Source organism: Sabethes cyaneus, chromosome 1 (genome assembly GCF_943734655.1).
Source record: "Sabethes cyaneus chromosome 1, idSabCyanKW18_F2, whole genome shotgun sequence".
Lineage (NCBI taxonomy): Eukaryota > Metazoa > Arthropoda > Insecta > Diptera > Culicidae > Sabethes > Sabethes cyaneus.
In genome coordinates this window covers 127,953,152-127,979,185 of record NC_071353.1, presented here as the reverse complement: position 1 = coordinate 127,979,185, position 26,034 = coordinate 127,953,152, and the positions used below count along the sequence as shown (strand labels likewise).

At 40.2% G+C, this 26,034-nt stretch overlaps 2 protein-coding genes across 2 annotated transcripts in view; one reads left to right on the top strand and one right to left on the bottom strand.

The window, feature by feature from the left end:
• Positions 1-26,034, bottom strand: part of LOC128746215 (uncharacterized) — a 112,208-nt gene that overhangs the window by 22,395 nt on the left and 63,779 nt on the right. Inside the window, exon 4 of the mRNA XM_053843263.1 lies at positions 8,613-8,649. The gene's annotated coding sequence lies outside the window, so the exon portion shown is untranslated. The remainder of the gene's footprint in view (positions 1-8,612; positions 8,650-26,034) is intronic.
• Positions 69-512, top strand: LOC128746214 (uncharacterized). The gene has a single exon (XM_053843261.1). It carries the CDS (start codon positions 69-71, stop codon positions 510-512), a length of 444 nt encoding a protein of 147 aa, XP_053699236.1.

Below are 26,034 nucleotides of genomic sequence, written 5' to 3'. Positions count from 1 at the left end.
TCACGGAGGTAATCGGTACGATTGAGAGATGGATATAAGGAGCGAAGCTGCAGATAGCTCACCACAAAATGGCATTGTTGTTGGTCAGTAACTGCAAAGCGGCGCAGTGGGTGACATTCACTGTTGGAGAGTACGCCGTAGCCTCGAAGCGAGTACTGAAGCACCTAGCAGTGAAGATCAACAACTTAACTCAACGGTTTAACTTTAATCGCCACGTGGACGTTGGCTGTGAGAAGGCGGCGAAGGCCATCAATGCGTTAGCTAGAATTATGTCGAATAGCTACGGACCCAGCAGTAGTAAGCGTCGACTGCTGGCTAGTGTCTCCCTGTCGCTTCTCAGATACGGAAGTCCAACCTGGATTTCAGCGTTTTGGACCATTCAAAACTTAGCAACGCTGAACAGCACGTTCCGGCTCATGACCATGCGAGTCGCGAGTGCTTATAGAACAGTTTGGCAGTATGCGTCATCGCAGGAATGCTCCCTACTGGTATCACAATGGTCGAAGACATAGAGTGCTACATGGGAAAGGATACCAGAGGAATCCGGAAAGTCAAATCATCAGAGAGGAGTCACTGGCCAAATGGCAACAGGAATGGGATGGGGCTTCAAACGGCAGTTGGACGCATAGATTCATATCGGTTCTGTCGACCTGAATATAAAGGAAGCATGGAGAACATCTACCTGAAGCGTGAAAGAAACACCAGAGCATGTAATATTCGAATGCCCAAGATTTGAAGTAGTGTGGAGTAAGATATCTTGCTTAAATGTTCAGAACATTAAGGATGAAATGTGTAAAGAGGAGAGCACTTTACCTGGGGTAAAAGGGAGAGAGAGAGGAAGAGAGAAAGAGGAGAGATAAAGAGGAACGTTATACAAACTTAATAAGCGTTACTTCTATGACTCTCCCTTAACCAAATTTTCCGCTCTTTCCCTTTCACACGTTGTCTTCCGTAAGATACTATCAACGCCGTTGTTTCATTACTTTCTCCTATCGTTCCCTCCGTTAGAAAACAATTGGAATGAATACGTTTTTGTGACGCAGGTCGAATGAGAAAAGCGTTCGCGTCCACGCAGTCACAGTCGATTTGTGATCTTTTTTCAAGTTCCTGACCGAGAGAGAGTGAGAGACTAATCGAAACAGAAAATGAACGAGAGAGAATGACCGTGATGAAGAATGGTGATGAAAAAGAGAATTTCAGAGGGAATCCAATAATCAAATAACTGTTACAATCTCTGATTAGCTGGATGGCAGCAGGATTAGTAGGTGGACATTTTCACTATAATGCATTTATTTTTGGTCTAATATGTCCGTAAAATCAAATTAAAGATAAACCACTTTTCCTATGAATTCCGGAAGCTGTTCTCTTGTGACAATGGAGGGCCCATTCGGAAATTTATGCACGCCACCTATTAGGTTTTGACAAAATCTACCAATTTGTTGAACATTGCTTGGTTCTATCTTGCAGTTTAAGCATTATTATAAGCCCGGGTGTCCCGTCGCCTTTCTAGGTGGGGAAAAATCGTCACTCACAGAACGGTTAAACGAAAATACGTTCCTTTATTATTCATGGGCATCGTTGGTGGTCTGTTAAGTGATTGTCCCTACTTAACTTGCTACTCGAATAGAAGTAGAAAGTCATACTAAAGCCAGACGTTTCGATTTAATTCCCCCCTTGCCTATCGATCTGTGGGCAATTATGTGTAAATACCTCTTCTATCAGATATGCCCGGTCTCCATCTCCATCCACAGAGACCAAACCCATGATTCCTGCTTAACCATTCCGACTGCACTTCTGACATTAACACTTTGTGCCAGAAAAAGGTCACTTTAATTGGTTCTATCCTACATAATTGGAGCCTAATCAGCTGTGAAAACAGCCGGTCCGTACGTCGGAGCCAACCGGCTCAATTTGTGTGTGAATGGCATCGACGGGTAGCTAGAGAACGGAAAAAGGGGATAAAAAAGGACAGTAGTCTTGATTTACCCACCAAGATAGTACTTTCCTCCACGGGTGGCGGGAGACTGACAGGAGCGACGCTGGAGGCATCTACGGTAATGAACGGCAAAAAGGCATCATAGCCCCGTTTGAATATTATAATCGGCTTATTTGTAAGGGGCTTCGTGAAGATCGGACAAAGTATGGTGGTACAGCAATCGAGGCCAAGTGCAGAGGAAAGTGGATGACAACGAAGACGACGACGACGGCGATGACGACGGCGGCGGTCCTTCACGAATGAATTAATAATCATGAATAATGGGCCAAATCTGATTGAAGCGCGCCATGGGAAACTGGGATCTATTTCTGCTGCTGCCCTTGGAGCAGCGTTAAATTAGCTCAGCTTCTTTCTTGCACACTCCGAGCACTCGGAATGCTCGGAGTCATTCCAGCAAACTCCAGCCGGTTTATCGAGCACTCTGGGCCAGCTCAGTGGAGTCGTGGAGTGCGTATGCTCTGACATTCGCTGTTTCGTTCGAAACACCGTACATATTTATGATCAATTTTATCCTTCTCCTTTCCACTGAGCGCGCGAATAAGAACGTGGTAAAAAGTTATAAATATTTATAACCACAGAGAGCAGGGCAGCACACACTGCAAAGATATCAAACATTAAAGCCACTTTTTCGAAACTGTGTTTTTTTTTTCTTTCTCCAATAATGTACAAGCGTGGGTGTTGGAGAACAAAAAATAACACACAGAACAATGGCCGGACGCGAAAACTGCACCCGACAAAAGTTTTGCCTTAGGGCACGGTACGGCACCACAATGTGCTGCTCGCGCACACAGTGTTAGAACAGCTCTAGCAAATTTATAAATATCCAGCCCTATCGCGAATAGTGCACATGCATTTTAAATCACGCATAAATAAACAGCGGTCAACCGCCGCTCGCTGAACGTGCAAATGTAGGTACACAAATATGTCGGGTTTTCAACGAAATTTGTTGAAATTTAATCACGCATCGGTACTGAACAGACGGGCATTAAACTGATCTGCTGGGGTCTCGGGTCCATCGTACGGGTGCGTCTGTGTGTAGAAGGGAGAGCGAAGAGTTTGATTATCACATCATTAAAGCTATTGAATCGAGTGATAAAATTTTATCGAACTTCGGTTTCCCGTTTTTGTACGATAAATCCCGGCCCGGTCCCGGCACCGGCGACGACGGGAAACGATGTGGGCGTGTTTGCACGCTCCACGTGCTCTGTTTACGTTTGTCGAATCGACACTTGAATAATGAATCTCTTCCGCAGCCTGTTCCTGTTGTCGGTCGGTCGCCCCGAATTCTCGACACGAGAATCAGCATGTTTGTTGTTAGTTTTTCATATTAATGCAATTTGCAATTTAAATCAAAGGACACGTACGCTTACATCGTCGGGTTGATATGCACTCAAACTGCAGCGTTGTGTATGTGTCAATTTAATGAATTGATTTGTTTTGAAACAAAGAATCAACTTTTAAGCTGCTTGCATTTGTTGTGACTGCAAGTTTGAAATATTTATTAATCTATAAATGATACAAGAGAAAACCTACCAGTTAAAGCTCTCTAAGCAATAAAAAATAGTGACCTTACAAGCACATGTTTTTCGTAAACTTCCTGTTACTTCTGATGTTTCTGGAAATTTCATCCTGCATCATTTGCTTACAGTTTTGCTAAGATACTCGTTCATCAATGCATCTACATAGATCTAATTTGCGAATTCTGTTCTTTCGTCAGAAAGCGTTTGAAATCACAAAGTGATGTATCACCGTTAAAAACGTGTTTCTCTTAGCCTAAGCATTTTTTTAGTCATACCGAAATCAAACAAATTCATTAGTTTATTTGCTTTTTTAATGGGGCTTTCAACCGGTGAGTTGACTATAGTTCCAAATCAAACAAACTTCTACAGGACATTTCTAATGGGTATGGGTTGCTCATTTTGTAAGCAGTTTGGTGAATCGATCTTCGAAAACACTCCGGTTGACGCATCACTCGGGAAGGTTTACTGAATCGTGGTTTTCCTAGTATATCCGACAGTCGATGTGATCGGCTAGGCTTGAGCATCAAATATTTATTTGTTGTTGTTGCAAATGTTGTTGAAACACTCGTCTACTTGAAAGCGTTGGTAGCGTTAGCGTTGATTTAGAGAAAGAATATTAATGGCCCCAAAACTTTGCCTTGAGGTACGCCAAACTTTTATCCTGACGTTCGTTCACCTAGTTACCAATAAGCTACTAGCATTGTAGCACCGTAACTACAAAAGCAAAACATTATTCCGCAAAATTGTAGTTAATAACTAGTTCTTCAAATGCCCCAGATAGAACTTTGTTATATTTTGCTCGGCTGTGACGGTACTGTCAAATGAATCAAAATTGAATCAAAGTGATCCATCCTTGGTTAGAAATTACAATCTTTTTAAAGTCGTAAAATTTTTTGCCAAGAAATATGATGATTTTTCAATTTCTAGAATTAAGCATTTGTGCTGGTTCTAGAAATATATTGTGAAAACTATCATATATTATAACAGGCCACAATATATTCTACTGCAATGTTTATAAGTGTATTATGATAGTAACATTAAACGAAATTATTTTTATCCAAACAATTGTAGGTGTGTATTTTTAATTTAATCCTCAGATCCGTAGTTTCTACCACGGTTTTTCTCGGTCACGGTTTTCACGGTCGTATCGTATCAGTTTGAACGCAATTTTCTCATGCATAACCTTAGGTTAACTTCTTGTGCATAATGTAGCACTGAGAGTAGTTCAAGCATTCCCCTATCTTGACTATGGAGGGCTTCAAACTTCTATCAAAACATGCTGCTTACTCGAGAAATGCTCATTTTTTGTTTTAATTGCCTGGAAAACTCTCATGCTTGGTTAAAATTTGAATTTCAGTTGTATGAAAGCCCCATTTTCCAGAAGGACGAGGGGTCTCGAACCACCATAGAAACATTTCTTGCCTTTGAAAACCACCGTATGCCAAATTAGGTTCTATTTGCTTGATTAGTTCCTGAGTTATGCACAGAAATTTGTGCTACATTTGTATGAGAGACAACCCCCCCCCCCCCCTCCCCGTTACTTTTCTATGGTGGTCTCGAGCCACCATAGAACCATTCCTTGTCTCTAGAAATCTCCACATGCCAAATTTGGTGGCATTTTCTTGATTGGTTTTTGAGTTTTACAGATGTTGTGTTTCATTTGTATGGGGGACCCCCCTTCCAGAAAGGGGAGGGGTTTCGAATTATCATAAGAACGTTCCCCGGCCCCAAAAACCCCTGCATAGAAATTTTCACGCGAATCGGTTCTGTAGTTTCCGAGTCTGTAAGGGTTATATGGACAGACAGAGAGAAATTCATTTTTATAGATATATATATTTGTCATAAGCATAGGATACCGCTCGTTTGCTGCTACTCCATTATAGACCAGGACCGATATTTTTATAGATACAGATGTCACTATGAAATACTCGTCTACTTGAAAGTGTTGGTAGGCCGATCAACATGCCCGGTTTTCATAAAGTGGCAGATTTGTTCTATCCCTCCAATTGTGATTCCGGCGAGCGTATCAAACGAAATACTTTTCATCACGTTCCATCCTCGTGTTGTAAACCGTGTGATATGGCGGCTCCGCACTCCATTGCACTCCACTCAAGAACTCCATTCAAGAACATTGCGTACAAGCTCTGTACATCGTCTTCTCAGAATACTTGGCGTTGCATATGTCTTAGTAATAGTAATGACCCTAAGACAATTCCTTGAGGTACACCAAACTTTTCGTACCGTTTGTTATCTATTCTATGTAAGTTTTAGTTTTTTGTCTGGCTTTGTTTATTTACTAGCTAACCCAACAAACTTCGTATTGCCACAAATTAAACTGTGTTGTACATAAATCGTGAATCTCGGATGACCTTTGTCACAATCACGAGTTTTGCAAGTTTCTGAGGAGTTCATATACAAATGTTCCTCACAGTAAAGTAGAAAACAACTCCGCCCGTTGCTTAGCCTGATAAAATAAAGCGTATAGCATTAAAATATTCGCCATGATTATATAACATTTCACCGAAGACCATTTTACGGAACACCACTTACGCGGGATGTACCATTTCACGGGAAATCTTTTCGTGGAAATTACCATTTCGCAGGGGTAATCCTCTCCTTACTCGATGTCGCTCGTTCGGACCCAATTGAAAGAAAGTAATAGAGGTCAGTAGACCTAGAAAAACAAATAAACCTAGATTGAGGTGAAATCTGCGGGCTGGCTATCCCCTCGCAGTGGCCGGTGCTTTCGACGGCGGGTCGTCGGCAACACACATGGGATGCGGCCGTCTCGCCCTGAATCATCTAGTGTTACTATTGATGGTTTTTGGTGGTTTTGTTATTGACTAATGTTTTATGGAAGAGTATAACATTTCTCGAGTTCGATTAGTTTTTGAGTTAAGCAAAAAATTTTTGTTTTATTTGTATGAGAGTCCTTATTCCCCTACCATATGGGTGAGGGGTCTCAAACCATCATTAAAAAAGACTCCTGCCGCTAAAACCCCCACATGCCAAATTTGGTTCCATTTGCTTGATTAGTTCTAGAGTTATGAGGAAATTTGTATTTCATTTGTATGGGAGACCCCGCTTTCTAAAAAGGAGAGGTGTCCTAATTCATCATAGAAAAAATTCTTGCCTCCAGAAACACCCACATGCCAAATTTGGTTCCATTTGTTTGATTAGTTCTAGAGTTATGAGGAAATTTGTATTTCATTTATATGAGAGCCCCCCCTCTTGAAGAGGAGAGGGCTCATAATTCCCCTCCTAAATAGGGGAGGGGTCTCAATTCACCATAGAAAAAAATTCTCGTCTCCAAAAACACCCACATGCCAAATTTTGTTCCATTTGCTTGATTAGTTCAGGAGTTATGAGGAAATTTTTATTTCATTTGTATGGGAGCCCTCCCTCTTAGTGAGGGGAGAGGTCTCTAACCACCATAAGAACCTTCCCAGGCCCCAAAAACCACTACTTGCAAATTTTCACGCCGATCGGTTCAGTGGTTTTTGATTCTATAAGGAACATACCGACAGACAGACAGACAGACAGACAGAAATCTATTTTTATAGGTATAGATTCAATGTGTAAAAATTGATCTGACAATATTGTGTCTTAGTGAAAGAAATGAACGAAAAAAGGTGTATAAAGTTGTGTTGACGTATAACTCTCTCATGAGTATAATAGAGTATAATGCAAAGCGTTTGGTTTATCAAATAGGATCTGAACCAGGCGATTAAAGATCTGTAGACTGAAAATTTCTCTAGTTTGATTAACAGAATTTCGTGGTCTACTCGATCAAATGCTGCCCTGAAATCAGTATAGACAGCGCCTCATTTGAACAGCAGCATAAGGAGGTGATGTCTCTGTAATTCCGAACGTCTCTCTTGTCACCTTTCTTGTAAACAGGGAACATAAATAACGATTTGTGCAGTTCAGGCTCTCTTACAGCGATCTGTTAAATAGTTTCGTAAGCGTAGAGGGAGAGTTTATCGATTGTAAATTATTATTCTTTGACGGTTTTTCGGCTTTTAAGTCAAGTGGATGTAGCAAACGATTGTTTTGCCTTTACGTATCCGACGTTTCGGTGATTTATTTCCCCTTTACTAAGGATGCACCACTAAGGAGGGAGATCACAATAAGGTCTGGTTTCGGTTTTATCATGGATATTTTTGCAAAGAAAAAGAAAAGATTTTTAAGTGGCTGTGTAAAAAACAAGCTGATAATGGCGGGATAATGCCTCCCAGTCGGCCTCGAGATATAATGCTGGCCTAATAAGCCAGTCGTCATATGTTCGAATCTTGGCTGGGAGAGGCTGTTAGAGTCAATAGGATCGTAGCAACTGGCCCTGCAATTGTGCTGTACTCTAACAGCTGGCTGCGAAGTCTGTTGTATAAAAACAGAAGGTCAAGTTTCGATAACAGAATGTAGCACCTAGACTTTGCTTTGCTTTAATGGCAAGAAGAACCCCCGAATGAAGAAAAAGGGTTTTGTTTTTTGCATGATAGGAATTGCCGTTACGATAACATACAAAGACTGCTGCGAAACCATGGAGCCGGTAGTAAGTTCGGTCATTCAGCTTGCAATGAATTGTTACTGGATTTGAAGTGAATAGTGTCATGTTTCTTAAATTACAGATTCTGTTGAAGTCATGGAAAGTCATGTTAGACGAAATAACATAAAAATGATAACAAAATGATACAAGAATGGTATCGAAATGATACAAAAACGGTCCAAAAATGATGTAAAGGTGGCGGCACTAATATGGTACAAAAATCACTGAAAAGTGATTCAGAAATGATTCAACAATTATAAAAAATACGCTTTATGACACCATAAACAACACAAAACAGCACAAAAGAAAAAAAAAATCATAATCAAAAAGATACAAATACTAAGTGGAGACAATCATTTAACAGACCAACAACGATGCCCATCGACAATAAAGGAGCTGGTTGTCGCTTAAATCACCCAGTTAAATTTATGTATAGGATTATGGCATGCAACTTGCCTTCCAGTTTTCGTAGAAATGACAAAACAGCATAACGTGACAAATCGAAATATTACTTGAAATAACAAATCGTGTGAAAGGGTTGTTTGCTTACCTTTTTATACTTGATGTATGCGTTTGATGTGCATATTCTGAAAGGAAAAAAAAACAAAAATTGTTTTAGTAAAATTTCCTACAGTAAATCAGAGTAATTTTATGCGTTCAGCGCATTTGAATATAAAATCATTTTATTGCTTGGTGAGCCAAATGTGAGCATATACCGTCCGTAGTACTGCGAGAGCTCGAGTCTGAGATGTTAAGTTTCACTGTTGAAGTTTCTTGAATAACAAAGTAAGTCGCCATTATAACGTCCTTGGCATAGTAATGTAAGAAATCTTAATTCCTTCAGTTCATTATTGTTCTTCTTCGCCCAAGAGAGGTACGTCCCATCAAGGCTTTCACAGACGTTCACCATGCCAGAAGCTCTATTCCATTTAGTTAGGGTGATTTTATTCATTTCCATAAAAATACTTTTTCCAAAATTTTATTTTCCTGAAACTTTATCGTCCTTCAGTGAAAACTTTCAGGGGAAATCAAAACCAATTTGGTGAAATCACCACGTTTATGTTCTCGGTCCAAAACACAAGCTACGACCCTATCACCCAAACCACCAAAAGCAGACCCGACCGGTAACTGTATGTTTAACGTTTCAACTTTTTTTTATGCCGTCTGCCAGCTGAAATGGCAAGATAGACGACGGTGTTCCTCACCGTGGTTCGTCCGTGGTCTCTTACTCTTTTTGGACGATGATTTCATGGGAACTGTACTGTGTACATGACCGCCATTATACTAACTATATAACCGTCCGTAGCAGTACGTGCCGTATCGCTTTTTGTGGAAATCGTCGAACCACAGGCTGGGGCCCCACAACCGTAAACAGATGATAATAATCAGATCAAATTTGACAGGGTAGTTCACGGGCGACACCCGGCGGCAGCTGGCTTGTTGCGGCCACCAGCAGCGCCATCAATGGTCGATTGTTCAAAAGCTTTGCCAACTTTTTGCTGCCATCATTCCGACAATTTCGCAAGGGAAAACTTTGAATGATTTTATTTTACTTTCTGGCTTGTTGCAGTTATTTTATCGTTTATGACCCTATGTAGAGACTAATGCCGCTCAATGCAAGCAGTAAGCAGTCTATTCTAGTCTTTACGCTGTAATTTCACTATTTGCGTTTGTTCGTTAGTCGTTACTCGTTAGGTAACCGGTGTACGGTAGGTTTTTATCGTTTGCTTTTTTTCTGCTTCAGGTTTTCCGGACCGGATTTGTCCGAGTTTTGCATATCTCGTTAGGCAGAAGAACTGCTGCTTTTAGTGACATCCCGTCTGCTTTAATTTCCGTGCAGGGAAAAAATTGCCCGTGCTCAGGAAAACTCAATTCCCGGTTTTATCACTTCAGAAACTGTTTTATGATAGCCATTTTGATTTTTTAGTACTGGAACAGTAGTGCATTTTGCAATTACCTTTAGCACTTAGAATGCTAATTAAGTCTCGCATAGGGTGATAAATGGCTCGCCATGCACGAAAGCGAAAAGATAATAACACTCACCGACTCTGTCTGCCGACAAAAGTCCCATCTTTCGCTGTCTTCTTCATATTTCATAGTCTCATTTTTCAAGACTGCCCGATGTCTTGCTCTAACTTGGCGTCGTCGTTCAGAAGCACATGCTGGATAAAAGCAGGTAGATTTGTGGCAAATATGTACTTGTTGCTTCTAGACACGTTCCCGGCCCGAACCTGGCATCAAGAAGTATTCGAAAGCCCTTTTGTAAGTGAGTGCGAGAATGAATAATGCATAGAGTAAACTTTGCTGCAGAAAAAGAGCCAAGACGCTTGTTTTGCGAGTCCCGTTGCTTCCAGCGAGCGAGCGAGGGGGTATTGGCGACACAGACACATGAGCAGCCGCGGTTCGCTTCGATGGCCCAGCAGATAACAGTTATTTCTTATGTCAAGAGTATTTTGCATCTTGGAACGATCGCTGGTGGCTGGAAGCTGCGCGGTTGAGATAAAACCTGTCTTGTCGTAGAATTGTGCTGTACTTTGTGGTTGGTTCAATGTACTGCAAGTATCAATAAACAAGTAATGGTTTTTATGTTGCACTTTTTTACGCTCGGCGAACTAGAAAACACGGTCCGAAGCGTCTTATCGAGAATAAGAGGAGGTTCATTCTCACTTGATTATATTTTTTAAAACAAACATTGATTAAAAATGTTTTGGTATTACCATATTTTTCAAGCACTGTTGCTGTTATCTCACCAATGACGCATGCAATACGCGTACCATTTTTCATTGCGTCAATCATTGTTAGTTTATCCGTGTAGACGAGCCACTTGACGTAAATTTATAAAAAGTAGTCTAGAGGTGTCCAATCGCTTAATCTAGGCTGCCAATTAACGGTTTTAAAACGAGATATTAATTGTTTACTAATTGTTTGTTTCGTTTCCTGTGTAGCATGCAGCGCCGTCTTGTCGAAACTATATATCGACTAGATACAGTACTTGCAGTCTTTTGCCATCGGCCGATAATGGGGCCCATTAACAGCACCGTCAGTATTGGTGGAGTTTGAAATACACCGTACGCTTAATAAGGGGGTTGTGGAGTTGCGTGTTTTTGTCCAGTTCGCTGTGGTTCAAAGGTTCATCACCACCTGCGATCTACAGGTCCTGGGAGGAGAAGTGGGTCCGAATCCGGTTATGATTGGCTCTGATAATAGCTTGGTTCGACCCAGGGATCTCCCAGCTTGCATAAAAAAGAATGGTACACAACTAATGCATTGCTTCCATGTCCCTCCCTTACCTAATCTTTCCACTCCTTCCCCTTCATACCTTGTCCCATTCTGTTTGGACCCTATCAACATTTTTGGCTCATTACCGCAGGTTTGGCTACCTCCGTTGATTGTAAAAAAACTACTTTTATGAAAAAATCAATTATATGCCTGACTTCATTAAAAGATCAAGACAAATAACACAGGGTTGGACTACAAAATTCTTAATAGGAGGCTCTACCTCAGTTACACTCAGAAAACAGAGCGAAATCTGGAGCTTTGGAGATTTTTAAACACGAAACGCAAGAAGGATGATTTGCTTTCCAGCGTATTTGTGAAACATGACGAAGCGATTCCTCACGGAAAATGCAACTTGTTTGCTAAACACTTCTCGAGAATTTTTAAATAGCGAACCTACTGTACAGGTGATAGCATTCCCAAGGCATTGACATACTGATACCCATACCCATACTGATATTTAAATATTTAACTTAACATTTAACTTCACGTTTTTGACTTTTATATTTCAGTCACAGTAAATGACAAACTCCCAGTGGTGTCAGTCAGTGTCAGTGTCAGTATCACTGACTGTCGCTACGTCTTGAAAGCGCCGATTGCTTCAATACTCAACTTATTTAAGCAATACCAGCGCTAGGTGAAGAACATCGGAGTATACAAAATGGTCAGTTTGATGGAGAATACTAAAAAGCGGTGGTGCAAAAATGTAGCTTGGAAAAATTATCTGAGCATTACCACTTGGGAGAACTTGGCAAAATACCGACGAGCAAAGAAACAGTTGACCACGATCCTGAGTAGTTAAAAAACGCCAAAAGGAAGACAGCCCTTATTAGACCAGTTCTTTATGTGACGCTGCTTATGGAGGACATACGCGCCCTTGCCGTGTTCGAGCGGAAGGTACTGCGGACGATATTTGGCGGAGGGCAAACTGAAACCGGAGAGTGGCGGAAGCGTATGAATCACGAGCTACAGGCACTGCTTGGAGAGATTTCCATCGAACATCTAACGAAAATCGGGAGGCTACGGTGGACCGGACACGTCGTAAGGATGCCGGACGACAATGCGACGAAAACAATTCTCTTCAACAACTCCACCAACACCAGGAACAAGATGGCTCGACTAGGTCGAAAGTGATTTGCAACTTCTGAGACGACTGGGAAATTGGCGACGAGTGGCCCAACATGGAGTTGAATTGAGACGACTGCTTGAAACAGCACGAGCCACCCCGGCTCTAGTCTGCTGACGACGACGACGACGACGACTATCCGTTGCCAGCGGTTTCCCAGTCGTTGGAAATCGTCTTTCATGTTTCCGGTGTTCAAGAAGGGTGACAAACGTAATGTAGAAAGCTATCGAGGTATTCCGTCTCTTTGTGATTACTCGAAGAAGTTTAATATTCGACTAGCTAAGCTTGATGAACTGTGAGCTCTAGAAACTTTTGTAACATGGTTTGCTTCTCATTCACCAAACCGCAAAATAGTTGTGAAGTTAGGTGCAGTTTTATTTGACTGGTTTGAAAATGGTTCATGTGTACCTCAGGGTAACACTCTGGGACCTTTACTGTTTTCGCTGTTTATAAATGACTTATCTCGACCACTACCGCCTCGCACACGTTTATTTTATGTGGACGACACTTAAATTTACACGAAATTCCTACCGGAATGGACTCCTTGAGTCTGCAAGAGCTGCAGGAGTTATTCAACTCAAAGTGTAATTCTTATTTGCAACCTTAGGTAATTACGTTATTCTTATTTGTAATCTTAATAAACATTTAAAAATGCTAGCTAGGTGACTGCTGGTTGCCTATGAAACGAAACCAGCGAGTGTCACTGTCTCAAGTCAATGTCCCTTCACGATGACCAGCGATTCAAAAATCACGAAGGTGCAGCAGACAAAGCTCTTGTGTTTATATGAAAGTTTTTCATTATTGCATGAAAGTTAGGACAACAACAAGATATCTTAGCTGTTTATCATGGATACAGATGTTTCATGACAACCAGGGACATAAAAAGTACTGGTTGGTGACGGACAAAATCTGAAGACATTTGGCATTTTTTCTTACGACCAGTCATGCGGCAGATTTCTTGTACACACACACCGAGAAGAAATACCAGAATAACGATAACATCGCTTGCTCGTCGTGTCGTACACACTTTAGAGCGGCAGAGACACGCTTCAACATTCTAGCACCATGCATGACAAAAGGTGTAGTGGTTTTTGGTATTCTCCTTTGCTGCTTCATTCGTATGCCTACAGCTGTTCCCCAAATAATGCAGATTCAAAGAAGAACGTTCCCAAAAATTGAAAACGAACTCTACTGCATCTATCCTTACAAGATCTTTAATGTAGTGATCAACCATAAAACCGTGCAAAAACGTAACAATTTTCATTGCATAAATTTCAGGTGAAAAACGCATCAATAATTACACCTAATTCTCTATCGTTTGTCCATACTATTCCAGTTTCAACTGTAAGCAAAAAGCGGCGAATGCCTGTCATTTCTATACTGCGACATTTTTTTGCGACTGGTCACAATGCAAATAAGAAAGTTTGCTTATTATCATGTACGTATTCGAGCTAGTTTCAGCGCATCAAGAGATAGACTTTCTCGATACAGAAACAATATGAAGCGACGCACAGTGCGTTGAGCCATAGATAAAAATCGTTTTTCACTTTTTTTTAATCGGTTATACTAAGTATTTAGAATTGTTTATAGATGCCTTCTGCTATATAAACAAGTATTAGTTTGCTTGGGAAAGCGCTCCAACTACTACTACAAGCGTTCAAACTGTCAACTTGCAGAGTGGATTTTACTTACAAATTTTGCTTTCATTTTTAAAGGTTATTCATCGCGCTCGTAAAAGTTACATAGTTTGTGTAATCAAAATCTTTAAAATGGAGAATAACAATCAAGGTTAGTAGTATAAATTTTGGTTACAGAAGGAATTCATTTTGACCTCACTCCTAAAAAATCGCCCCATAGAAACGACATAGATATTGTCCTTCAAAAAAACAGAACTCCAACTTTGATTACTGATTTAAAAAATGTTCCACCGACTTCCAAGTTAAAATATACACAGAATAATTGTTGAAAGTGTCCTCTACAAGATCGAATAGGTTTTAGCTGCAACTACCTGCAACTCTGCATGATATTTCAATATTTGTAGATCAACGTCAAACACAGATAAACTGTCAGATTTCCGTTGATTCTACTATATTATGTTATCCCTGTTAGAAGAAACCACTGTTTATGAATATTTGTGCTATTACTGTTCAAAATTACACTCAAAGTGATTTTATTTCACATAGCGAGTGAATATTTCTTTAAAAAATTAATAAACTTAATCCCGGCTGCCGTTTTTTCCGTTTCTCGAGTTGATAATAATGATAAATAATCAATGATAACGGTTTTCCTGCTGGAAATTCGTTTTGTGGATCTAATTAAAAGGTTTCCAAAAATTGCCCAACAAAAACAGAACGTCGAGCTGCAGACTTTGTCTCAAATTTTGCCAAGGAAAATTATTAGTTACTTTTCCGTTACGGCTGATAATGGTAAAAGATGCTTAAGTATTACTTAAACACCAGCTCTGTTCACAGATATAGAGTGCGAAAGTATATTTTGCTTAGAAATGTTTAAACGTCTTCCATAAACATAGCTTTCCTAGCTGTCGTGCACTGAAGGAAAACTTTTCGATTACCGAAATTGCAGCCAAGGTTGATCTTCGAGTGCTGTTCATCTAACACTAGATGGCATTGCTGAATTTACCGAAGTATTTTTAGTACAAATGTTGCTTTCACAAACAACTTTGGTATTTATATAGCCGACGGCAACCCATATAATGATGAAAAACTTTTGCAATGCTTGCGTAAAAATTTGGCGTTTGGGACATTTTTGCCATTATGTAAATATTTTGAGACATTTAAGCAAATACTACCTTCGATTATCACAAACTGCTTTTTTCATTACACTAGCTTGATAAAATGTCTCAAACTAGCAGTTTTGATTTTTGTTCCGCAGTCCCATACGTTCAACGCACTGTGCGACGGTATTGGTTGAGATTCTGACATGGCACTGCATACTGGCAAATGTACCCGTTGCTTGCGAAAGAGACACATTGTTGATTGTTGTATGTAATACGTGTTGTACGCTACAAAAGCAAATCTAATCTTGTCACACTGTGTCGGCAGCGACAGTGTTTGGTAGTTACCAACGTATCGTTCGTAACTTACCTGTGGTAAGCATTGTATGCCAGACTTCAGGTCAGTGCAAGCTAATCTTTTTCTTAAGTTTTTTGCTGTTTGTATCTTTTGTTCAAGTTACTGATAAAATATTGCCTTCAACCAGCGGACTTGGATATTTGCAAAACTAACACAAGCGCTGGTGAGAGTATGTTTGTTTTATAGGCAAAGAATAAACGATGATATTCTGATTTCCTGAAGATGACACAATATATAGAAAAAGATTGAGACTAATTTTCCTAGCTTCGGGTTACAGTTGTCGGGTTGGTTTCTAATTTTCACTGTGAGTGAACCAGCGAGTGTGGCTGTGTCACACTCTACGGTGGCACAATGCCCAGTAAAATAAAATGAATATCACAGAATTCGCTAATCCTCTTTCCGACATTTGATATAAATAGACTTGTGAAACTAATCACTTCTCATTTTGGTATGGCTTTTTCCAAAGGAAGCTAAAAACCAAAAGAACATTGAACGTCAATGATCCGAATGGATGACTTTAAGCTCAGCCACGGTGACCCTATCCGGCAACAGTTCGCGGTACGGTCAACAAGGTGGAGCAATGAAAAATGGGCACTTCATTATCGAACAATGTTTACCACATTCCAAAAACCGAACGGCAAGTGTAGATAACTCCAGAACTTCGACGAACTAATGCTTCGTCACGAAGTGGGGGTATGACACGCCTGCTATAAATTAGCGTGTTATCTGTGCCTTGTGTCGGCGGCGTATGCAGGCAGGTTCACTTAGCAGTCCGATGGCACGGTGCTGGTATGCTGCTGTTCATACACGCCTGCACATATTTGAAAAACAGCTTGATTTTCCGAGTACCAATCGATAGCGTAACACGCGTTACCGTAGTGTAGTTGTACCATCTCTACTCTACCCGGGAAAGCGGGAAAGTATAGCGAAGCAAACAGAAACCCGGTAGGATATGTCGTTCCCTCTCGGGACAGCAGGATAATGAATGCACTGGCGCACCTAGCTGGTGAATGGCTTATTTCCGCTACACAATAGGGACACAGCAGCTATACGGAAGGATGAGGTGCACCGAGTCGCATCCTCAGGTCACAAAGAGTGTTTGTTTTGGTCATAAAATCGATCTCGTTCAGTTGTTCCTTTGCTCCTCCGTACAGAACCATATGACCGTCGCGGCGCCGCTGCCGCCGCCACTTTGTTATGGTGCCAATGCCAGCAGAATAGAGGAGAGTGCTTCTCGGATGTCCGGGAAAAATGAAATGCTTGTTCGCGTCCATCCGTTACTTCGGCAGATATAGATTGGCTACGTGATGGGGGATGATTTTTCGAGTGCATCAGCCAATCATTTTGGATTTTTTCGTGTTGTTGTACGATGTTCGTTCTGAGGGTAGATTAATATTTTCGATTTGACCCAAATGGTTCAATCAAACGTGCTCTAACGTGTTGTAATAGCGTGCATGTGTTTCAAACTGGGGTAGCCTCAAATAGGTAAACGACTATAAATTCTAATATTTCGTAACTGCTCAGTTGCAGTTTATTGTCGGCTGTAATCTAGCACCGATGCAACGCTCCTGAATTGGCAATGTTTTCACGTATTTAGAATACAATTCATAAGGACTTAATTTTCATTCGCAATTCAGCCGATGAGCCGACAAGTTGAGTGTGTGGTTGCGGTACAATTCATTACCAAAATAATGCAGATTTTCCTCCTGATAATAAAGTTTTTATTTTTCCTCTTTTCCATAATTAAAATTTTCAACACACGTTTCGGATGCACGCTCGCTCGGTCGGTTGTACACCTTGCAATGCACACGTGTGTGCCACTTGATTACTACGGCAAAAAAAAAGTTACTGCCAATGTTATGATTTACACACCGTCGTCGTCAGCCGGTTCCGAATCCGCCGGCCGCTCTGCGCTGCGACGTTCAACTCGTAAATTCTGCACAGCAAAAAAGCGCGAAAGGCCCACCTCCGTGGATGGATACATTATGTGAACCATTTTTTGTCTTCTTTATTTTGAATGCCTCCAACTGCGGTTCCCCGCATCTTTTGGTGCTTCTGGTGAAGTGGCATAGTTCGAGGAAACCGTTTGTTTGGTTGAAAGGGAGGTTGAAAGTTTTTGGAGCATTGTTGTGTGAAACTTTGGCCACAAGAAAACTTTGACGAGATATCGGATTGTTTGCCTTTGCATACTACACAATCGTAGGCACAGGCATCCGGAGAACGAGCAAATAAAAACGAAAGATGATTGAGGAAAAAGCGGTTGAGAAGCGAGAAGTGTCTGTGAGCTTCGCTGAAGTTTTCGCCATCGGCGGGTTCCATGCGTTCGTCGACTCAAGGAGGTGTGTTGTTACCGAGAAAATGGGATTGCAAAACCGTCGGAGGGAGGAAGGTGAGAGATAAAACACCGAGAGGAAGCACTTGAGCAAATCCATTGTCAGCGCAAATTATGTCAAACCACAATATCCGTGGTAGATCCACCCTAGGGCCAACCAAACAACCAATGGCTTCGAAGAAATCCATTCCACCGAGTTCATATTACACACCATCGCGGGTAGCCTCCATGTGGCTCTCTGTATGGCTCTGCAGCGGATCGAGGTGGGGTTTGTTGGAATGAGAAACCTCTGCCCTCGATGGTGTGTGCACCGTGCAGCAGCGAAACGATGACTCACCTGTTATACCTGTCTGTAATGCCAACTGTTGTCGTTGTTGTTGGATCACGTATCACCACAGCTTACACGATGGTCTCTTCTGGATGGTTGTTTGGCTGCACACTCTTCTGACATCCCTCCGTCCGGCCGCCCGCCCTCCGCCTTGTCTAAGTTAGTGTTGACTTGTATGTGCACAAATAGCATGCACTACCTCTACGGTACGTTCGGTGTCCCAACTGCAGATGCTGAGAGGTATTCAGTTTGTAGCAATAGGCTGTCGGTTCTTTTGTGAGCCACAAAAAGGCATTTTCTTGCTACTTTGCCCGCCGACTTTCCTACACCCACTGCGTACGGACGGATATCATCCCTTTCGGAACTTTTCATGAGACTGCAGATTTTTGAAATTGGAAGCATACTTCAGGAGGACCGACCGACCCGACGCTCGGGCCGCAGCAGCAGCAAAGCTGTTTAATACATGGGATTAAGTTGTATTGTGTAAGGCAAAATTGCACAATTAAAATTGTGTACCATTTTCCTACCATACAGTGCACAACGCACAAGCTCCATTAGACAATAGGAGCAACTCGTTTAGTTCGATAGGTGTGTACGTGTGTATGCGAGCATGGTCATTTACTTCGGATGACCAGGTTTAATGAAGTTCTGAAGCAAGTGCCTGTTAGTGCCGGCATCTATAGAATTAATTGAATGGGATGATATCCCCGGTGTATTAGTCGAGTTGTGGCTGAATTGAATTGCAGTCCCTTGGATTCCTGTCCATTCAGCATGTAAGCAAGACCATTTCGTATGATACCATTGAAGCACATTATGCTAATAGGCGAACCTGGCGCAAACTGTTGTTTGGATGTATGTGCATGCCTAGTACATACCTATGGAGTCAGTGTTGTGGAAAATATGATCTGTCCGAGCGGAGTGAGAGAGGTCGGCCGAATTGAGTTATTACAACACCCGTTGGTTCGGATTCAATTTATTTATCCGAACTACTACCTACTTCAGTTCAGTCAGTGTCATGTTTTGCTTGCCCTGCTTACATGGGAAAGACAATGTTCTATTTTGCTGTGTCGATTTATTTCTGAAAGCTTAGCCCGTCTGGTAAATGCGATCTTTAATTGATTTGTTGTCTGTTTATTGATTTGGCTTTTCGAGTAATTGAATATTCGTTACAGATGGTTGTGCATTCTGAGGTTCTGAGGTAAAAAGCTAGAATTCCGATAGAACGTCTTTGTAGCGGCATGCATATGTGTTTGTGTTGGGGATTGCAATAAAATGAATGGAAATGCTAATAAAGCACGTGTCCTCTTGACTTTGTAAGAAATTTATTATCCAAATTACTGTTTCATAGGGGCTCACAAGAACGTAATTTTATGTAACAATCAATTTTCAGGTATCTTTCGACGTTTTAGTCTGTCTGGACGTGCTCTGGAAATTTTCCGCTTCTTAAAAATTCTCCCTTCTAAAACATATTTTGTGTTTGTTTACTATGTTCTTGATAAGTTTAATCTGCTTTGGTATGTTGGGAATATGACAATTTGACCCTTCTATATCGACAGACTTCTCAGCCGGCGGTAAGAGGTTTTCAAGAACTTTGAAAAAGACCGACTTTATTCTACAACTTCCTCGAAGACGAAACAACATTTATGGACCGCAAAGAACCGCTAGCAACGGGACTTCACTGATTAATTTCAAATATTTGGGTGGAGGAAAAACTACCGTAAAAGTGTGTGGTTTGTCCCATCTATTAAAACGGTAATCGGATCAATTGCGCTTCTAGATTTTGCTACGTCTTCTATCCACAATAGCAAGAGTATTCGTGGAGCAGTAAGAGGCAGATTTTATAGGAACCCACGCTACTGCGGAACAAATTTTCACTCTCTAACAAATCCTTCAGAAATATTGGGAGTACAACGTAATATGCCCACGCATCATATTTTCTTGAATTTTAGTGCAGCATACGATACAGTTGAGCGCGAACAGCTATGGCAGATATTGCACGAGAACGGCTTTCCGGATAAACTGATGCGTCTGATCAAAGCTACCCTGGAGCGAGTGGTTTGCTATGTGCGTGTTTCGAGGGCACCCTTGGGATTCTTGGAATCACGCAGAGGCTTGCATCAAGGGGATGGACTGTCCCGTATGTTATTCTACTCCGCTATTGAAGGTGTGTTCCAGCGAGCGGGCATCGAAACGAGAGGAACGGTCTTAGCAAGTATTGAATATGGCCAATATGTGGTCTCAACAAGACGTTGCTACATGCCACTCAGCATGCGAAACAACGGATCAATTGAAGGGTGAGTTTGGTGAGCAATTAATCTACCGTTCTGGAGCTGTTAATTGGCCTGCTAGATTGTATATTTTTATACTTCTCGATTATTGTTAACGGGGTACGTTAACGACGTAGAGATTGGTCTATATGGATCAACTAGCAACGATCAAGGTCATGGATGACTTGGAAAGTGAGATACCAGCCTAAATGGTTGAAAAAGTGGTGCAAAATTTGACCTTTTCCATGGACCACCTAAAGCATAGTCGGGGTCAGCATTGGTAATTTTTTTTTCAAAAAATATGTAGGTCTGTTTCTAGGGCCACGAACAAGGGGTTCACTTAGGACTACGGATACAAGTTTAATTCTAAAAAGCTTGAGTTCGTAATTCCATTGAGAGTTTCATCAGACCACAATTACGCTTCTTGTGGTGATTGGCGACAATATCGCATTTTGAAAATTTTTGTGTGACTTGTGAACTTTAGGTTTAACTGGCTTGAAACGACTGTTACCTAGTTAAAAGATCTTGCTCAAAACATAAAATATTTGTCATTGGACGCACAACTTAGGGTTGAATGGAAAAAAATAAGAAAATAATCTGGGTTATCATTTATCACTGGTTCACATTCGTCAATTTCCTGGCAAATAGTTAATATATAGCACCATTTATTGAGGCAGGTTGATTTAAAATATTATTGCCTTTCAACGAACATACAAACGAGTTAAAATTATGACAGTTAAAATATCATCAATTAGCTAATGTCCTCTGCATATTTATTGTCATTTTTAACATTCTGTTTATATACAGTGTATGTAAGCAATTGCATGTAACTAATTGTAAAGCAACAAATTAAACGCCCAAAACCTTTTTTCGGATAAGACAGTCGCTAATTCTTCCTCACTTTGAAAATTGCTGCATCACGTCACATGCATGAATATTCCGTCAACCCCTTTCTCATATGGTCGGTGTTAAGTCAGACCGAACCAAGTGACAAAACTCTGATTTCGAGAAAAACGCGATCAAAGTTTGCTGCTCTGTTTGGTTTATACTTATCAATCGTTCGAAATCATCTCATAACTCTAGCTGTTTGCAACATTTATGTAGTATTTATGCTTCAGGACATCAAATTGGTTTAGGTTTATCGCGGTCCTAAGAAATTTTATTAAGAAGAGAGAACTGTCACATTATTTCTGGTGTACTTCCCAAGCATAGATATCAAGTTAGTATAAACCTGAAGGTCGTAAGGAATCTTGACCGGTTGGGGTGAGAAGCTTTGTCACTTTTTTCTAAAAATAAAGTAATTGAAATCATAGTAAACAGAAGGGGTATTTAACTGTCGTCCCTGCCTGCATTGTGATCATTAAGAAAATGTATGGGGATATTTGACCTTAGAACTTTTCGTTAATTTTCACTCATTCGTGGTTGAAAAAAAATTATACATAATGGAAACCGGATAATTGCTACACCGCAATTGATAATGAATAGATCGGTATCTAAATCATGGAAATCCATTCATAATTGGCAGAGAAATTAGCGTTCAAAATCTTTCATATTTTCGTGACGCCCGTATTCTTTGATTTTTTGAAATGATACCCTATCTGAAACCTTGCCGAAAGACGCAGTGTGGATCGCAGCTACTCCCGGAAAAAATTTACAATAAATTTTGCAGTAGAAACAATGCTTCTACAACAGTTTTTATTGTGGATATTGAAACTTTTGGTAAATTTATTCAAATTCAATTTTTTTTCGTATTTTTGTTTCTTATTTTAAGGTTAATTTTTCTTATTTTACTGTCTTTTTTATTTTATATTGTGTTTTTTTTCGCTTAAAAAAATTACCATAAAAGGACGATAACTTTCACGATAAATGAAAATTTTTGTTCGCGAAAAAGTAGATTTTTTATTGTTAAGGTACTCAACAACCCGTCATTTTTATGGTAGAATCTCTCAAAGCCATGAAACTTATGGTGAACTACAATAAGTTTGATGGTTTGGTTATCTTTTCTGACGATAAGTTTTATTGTTTGAACTGTATTTTGTATCCTACTGTTAGGGGAAGGGCAGTAAAGACGGACACTGCGGGAAAGACGGACCCTTATCATATTTCATAAACAGTAATTTTTTGAAGCAAACCAATGATGGGAAATGTTTCTATAGACTGAATAAACACTTTTGAATTACATTGCCGATTTCTAGCAGCGCAGCTGTCAAATTTATAAGCAAAACAAAGAAAAAATGCCTAAATACGCTAATCGATGTAATTTTGTGTGTGAAGAAAATAGCTGGTAAATCGTTAAAAAGTAATACTTTCGTGCTATATCGACGACATTACGTTAGTTTGACCCTTCACTGAATGTCCATTGGTAATCTAGTGAATTTTTGAATATTCAGTAAAAAGTTATTAAAGTTTGAAAAAATGGTATCTAAGTCGGGAAAGACGGACACCCGATGGTAGGGAAAGACGGACACAAAGATTCCGTATTCATTTTCCCTAACAACGATTTAAATTGCAAATACTTGCATATTATACATGTAAAAGTATCCAGAAGTCATTTAACAGTTGGAATAGGCCAACTTTTAGAAACGATTAATTCATCACCAATTAAAATATTGAAGATTATAAAAGGGAACCATTTTATTTCCTCGCTCAAAGGGGGAATTGGGTAGGGGGTTTTCCCAAGCCAATTCTTTCCTAAATACATGATGAAATATGTTAATCTTTCTTAATACTGATAATTCGTCGGCGCGTGACACCTTTTCGCGAGTGTCCGTCTTTCCCATATTAAGTGTCCGTCTTTCCCGCCCATGCGCAGAAACTCTGATTTATACAAAATGTTTATAATATTAAAAAAAGTATAAATTTTGGAAGAAATTTTCTAGTACACTCTGTAACTTTATTAGACAGAGACTTAAAGTTTCAGTTTGTATGAAAATTGCAATCAATACAGTTATATTTGAGTAGATATTGACTCTTGACCTTAAGGTGTCCGTCTTTACCGCCCTTCCCCTTCAATAATGTTTATCTTCGTGCTATGGTTGGACAAGGCGTGAAAAGGAAAGGGCGGAAAATTAGGTAAGGAAGGGTCATTGAAGCAACGCTTATTAAGTTAGTATAACAATTCTGAAAAGCTTAGCAAAGCGAAGCAAAGTGAGTGAATGTTTGTATGTTCCGCCATAACTCCAGAACGCCTTGACCGTTTTCCGTTTTCATATTCCTTGGCAGAACGGAATCAGCACTGGGGGTTAGACAAAGGATAATGGGGGCGTGGGTGTTGAAGAAGGGAAGGAAGCGAGGAGGGATGTGTGAAAAAAGGCTTTGCTTCTCTTCAGAGTGATTTTCAGAGAGCAAACAGATGCATAATAGCCTACGCGACAGAAGGGGAAGCTGACTGGGTGGGAGCCAAAAGGGGAGGGGAGGTGGCAACGAGTAACGTGAACATGAATGTATGTTCCGCCATAGCTTTGAAACGCCTGGACGTTTTATCATCAAACTTGACACACATGTTCTTTGGCACATAACAGGCAACCCAAGTAACAATTCCAAGTTTTATTACGTTCGTATAGCGGTTTTCATGACCAATTTCATAAAACCGCTAATAAAACTATGAGCTCCACCAGAACTTTCTGATGACCGCTATAAAACTGCTTTCTGACCAAGTGGCCCACTCCTCAGAATGTTTTCATAACCGCTATAAGAATCAGGTTATAAACTCAAGTAGTCGTATCACGCTCTGCTAAAAGCAGCAATAAAACCAATTAAGCTTTCGCTGCTTGACAGCCATCGCCATAACTTAAAAAAGCTTTTCGCTTTTCGCTTTTCTAGCAAACGCCCGATAAGTTCACTAGCTTTATCAACTTGAAAATATATCCGTGGGCAGAAAAGTTTTAGTTTTACTGACAGATCATTCTGAACGATTTGGTTTATAGCGACCAGAATAAAATATCCCAAAGAATATTTATTAAATTTTAAGCAATTTCTTTGGTTTACACTATGTGCGCATTTAATTTCATCGTGCATTTTGATATGATAGGTCGATTAAATCAGCGCGCCACTGAAATTTTGCAATTTTCGAAAACTGATTGTTTTAACAAATTGAAAATATTCAGTTAATCAATCTCAATTTCTAGCAAAATCATTTAACTTGCTTCCTCTGACAGGAAAACCATTTGATAATAACCTTCTTTCTGCAAAATGCTTTGCTTTGATGAATTTTTGTTTGCGAGCTAAACAAAATACTAGTATATGGCAATATGGCTTCGCATAAAAAAATGATTTTGGTGTTGAACTTTGGTATTCTTCATAATAGCTGCAGAAAAACTGTTTAGTTAGGGTGTTACCATTTCAATAGCTCTATAAAACTAACAGATTTATTGCGGTTTGACAAGTAACCGCGATAAGATCAATTTTGATTGGTGCGCCATTTTATATTGCCACGCCACACTTATGGTAAGTTTATAAGAGACGTGGTGCAGCCAAAAAGTTTTAACGTGGTAATATAAGCAACCACAATAAATTTGCTTTATTAGCAGTTTTATTATGCTTTTCTAGCTAGCTATAAGTGTGTTTGGACTTGTATCCTCTTGGTGTTGCGCAATACCACAATGAATCCAGAGGTAATGATTAATACCGCAATAAAACCTCTATAAAATTCAAGTAAAACCAAGTGGCTTTAGAATTGTTACTTGGGAAATCAGCGAAGCGCAGGGAAGTTGACAAAAAGGGGGGGGGCTAACAAATAATTAACGGGGGTTGTGTTTCGCTTTCATTTAGACTGATTGCAGTGACTGGGAGATAACAAGAGGGAGGCGGGGGGGATTAACAAGTGAGTATGAGTGTATATTCCACCATAACTCCAGAACGCTTGGACGGTTCTCCGTCAAACTTGACACACATGTTTTTTGACATAAAAGAATCAGAGCAGGCGGGTTGACAAAAGGGGGAGACGGACTCTTACGAGGGGGAGAAAAGTTGAAATGGGTAGGTGCGTTTCTTTTTCATTTCGAAGATAGCAGTTGTACAAGTGGCTGGACAATAATAGGGGATTTCTGAAAGAGGGGAATAGGATGACCCTCAACAAGGGTGAGGTTGTTTCTTGCATTAAGAGAACTTTCGTTACAATAACAGATGTACAAGTTGCTGGAGACGAACAAGGTCGGGCAATCAGCTAGTACCTCATAAATTGTAGTAAATTTCGATTCACATAATGGTATAACTAAGGTTGATTTAATTATAAGAAATGTACACTACCTTAACTAAAAGGTTTACTTGAATTCTTCTCCACTACCAGACCAAAGCAACTGTGGGGGTGAAAGAATACTTTCAGCTGGTTTTCAAGAAAACATCAATGTTTATATTCTTTTATTCTGCACTTTGTTACAGTGGTGAACAAAAAAAAGGCTCCGAACGTGGCTTTGTTTATGTTGAATTAGCATAGTTTCTCATCCCAGTGAATGAATGCATTTGCAACTTTAAAAATAAGTTCTGTACCTAACGGGTTATTCTTCGAAGCAAGGTAACTTTTTTGTTTGAAAGGTGTAAAAGTTTTTCGTAG

Coding starts and splice junctions, on each gene's coding strand:
- LOC128746214 (XM_053843261.1), top strand. CDS start 69: ATGGCATTGTTGTTGGTCAGTAACTGCAAAGCGGCGCAGTGGGTGACA.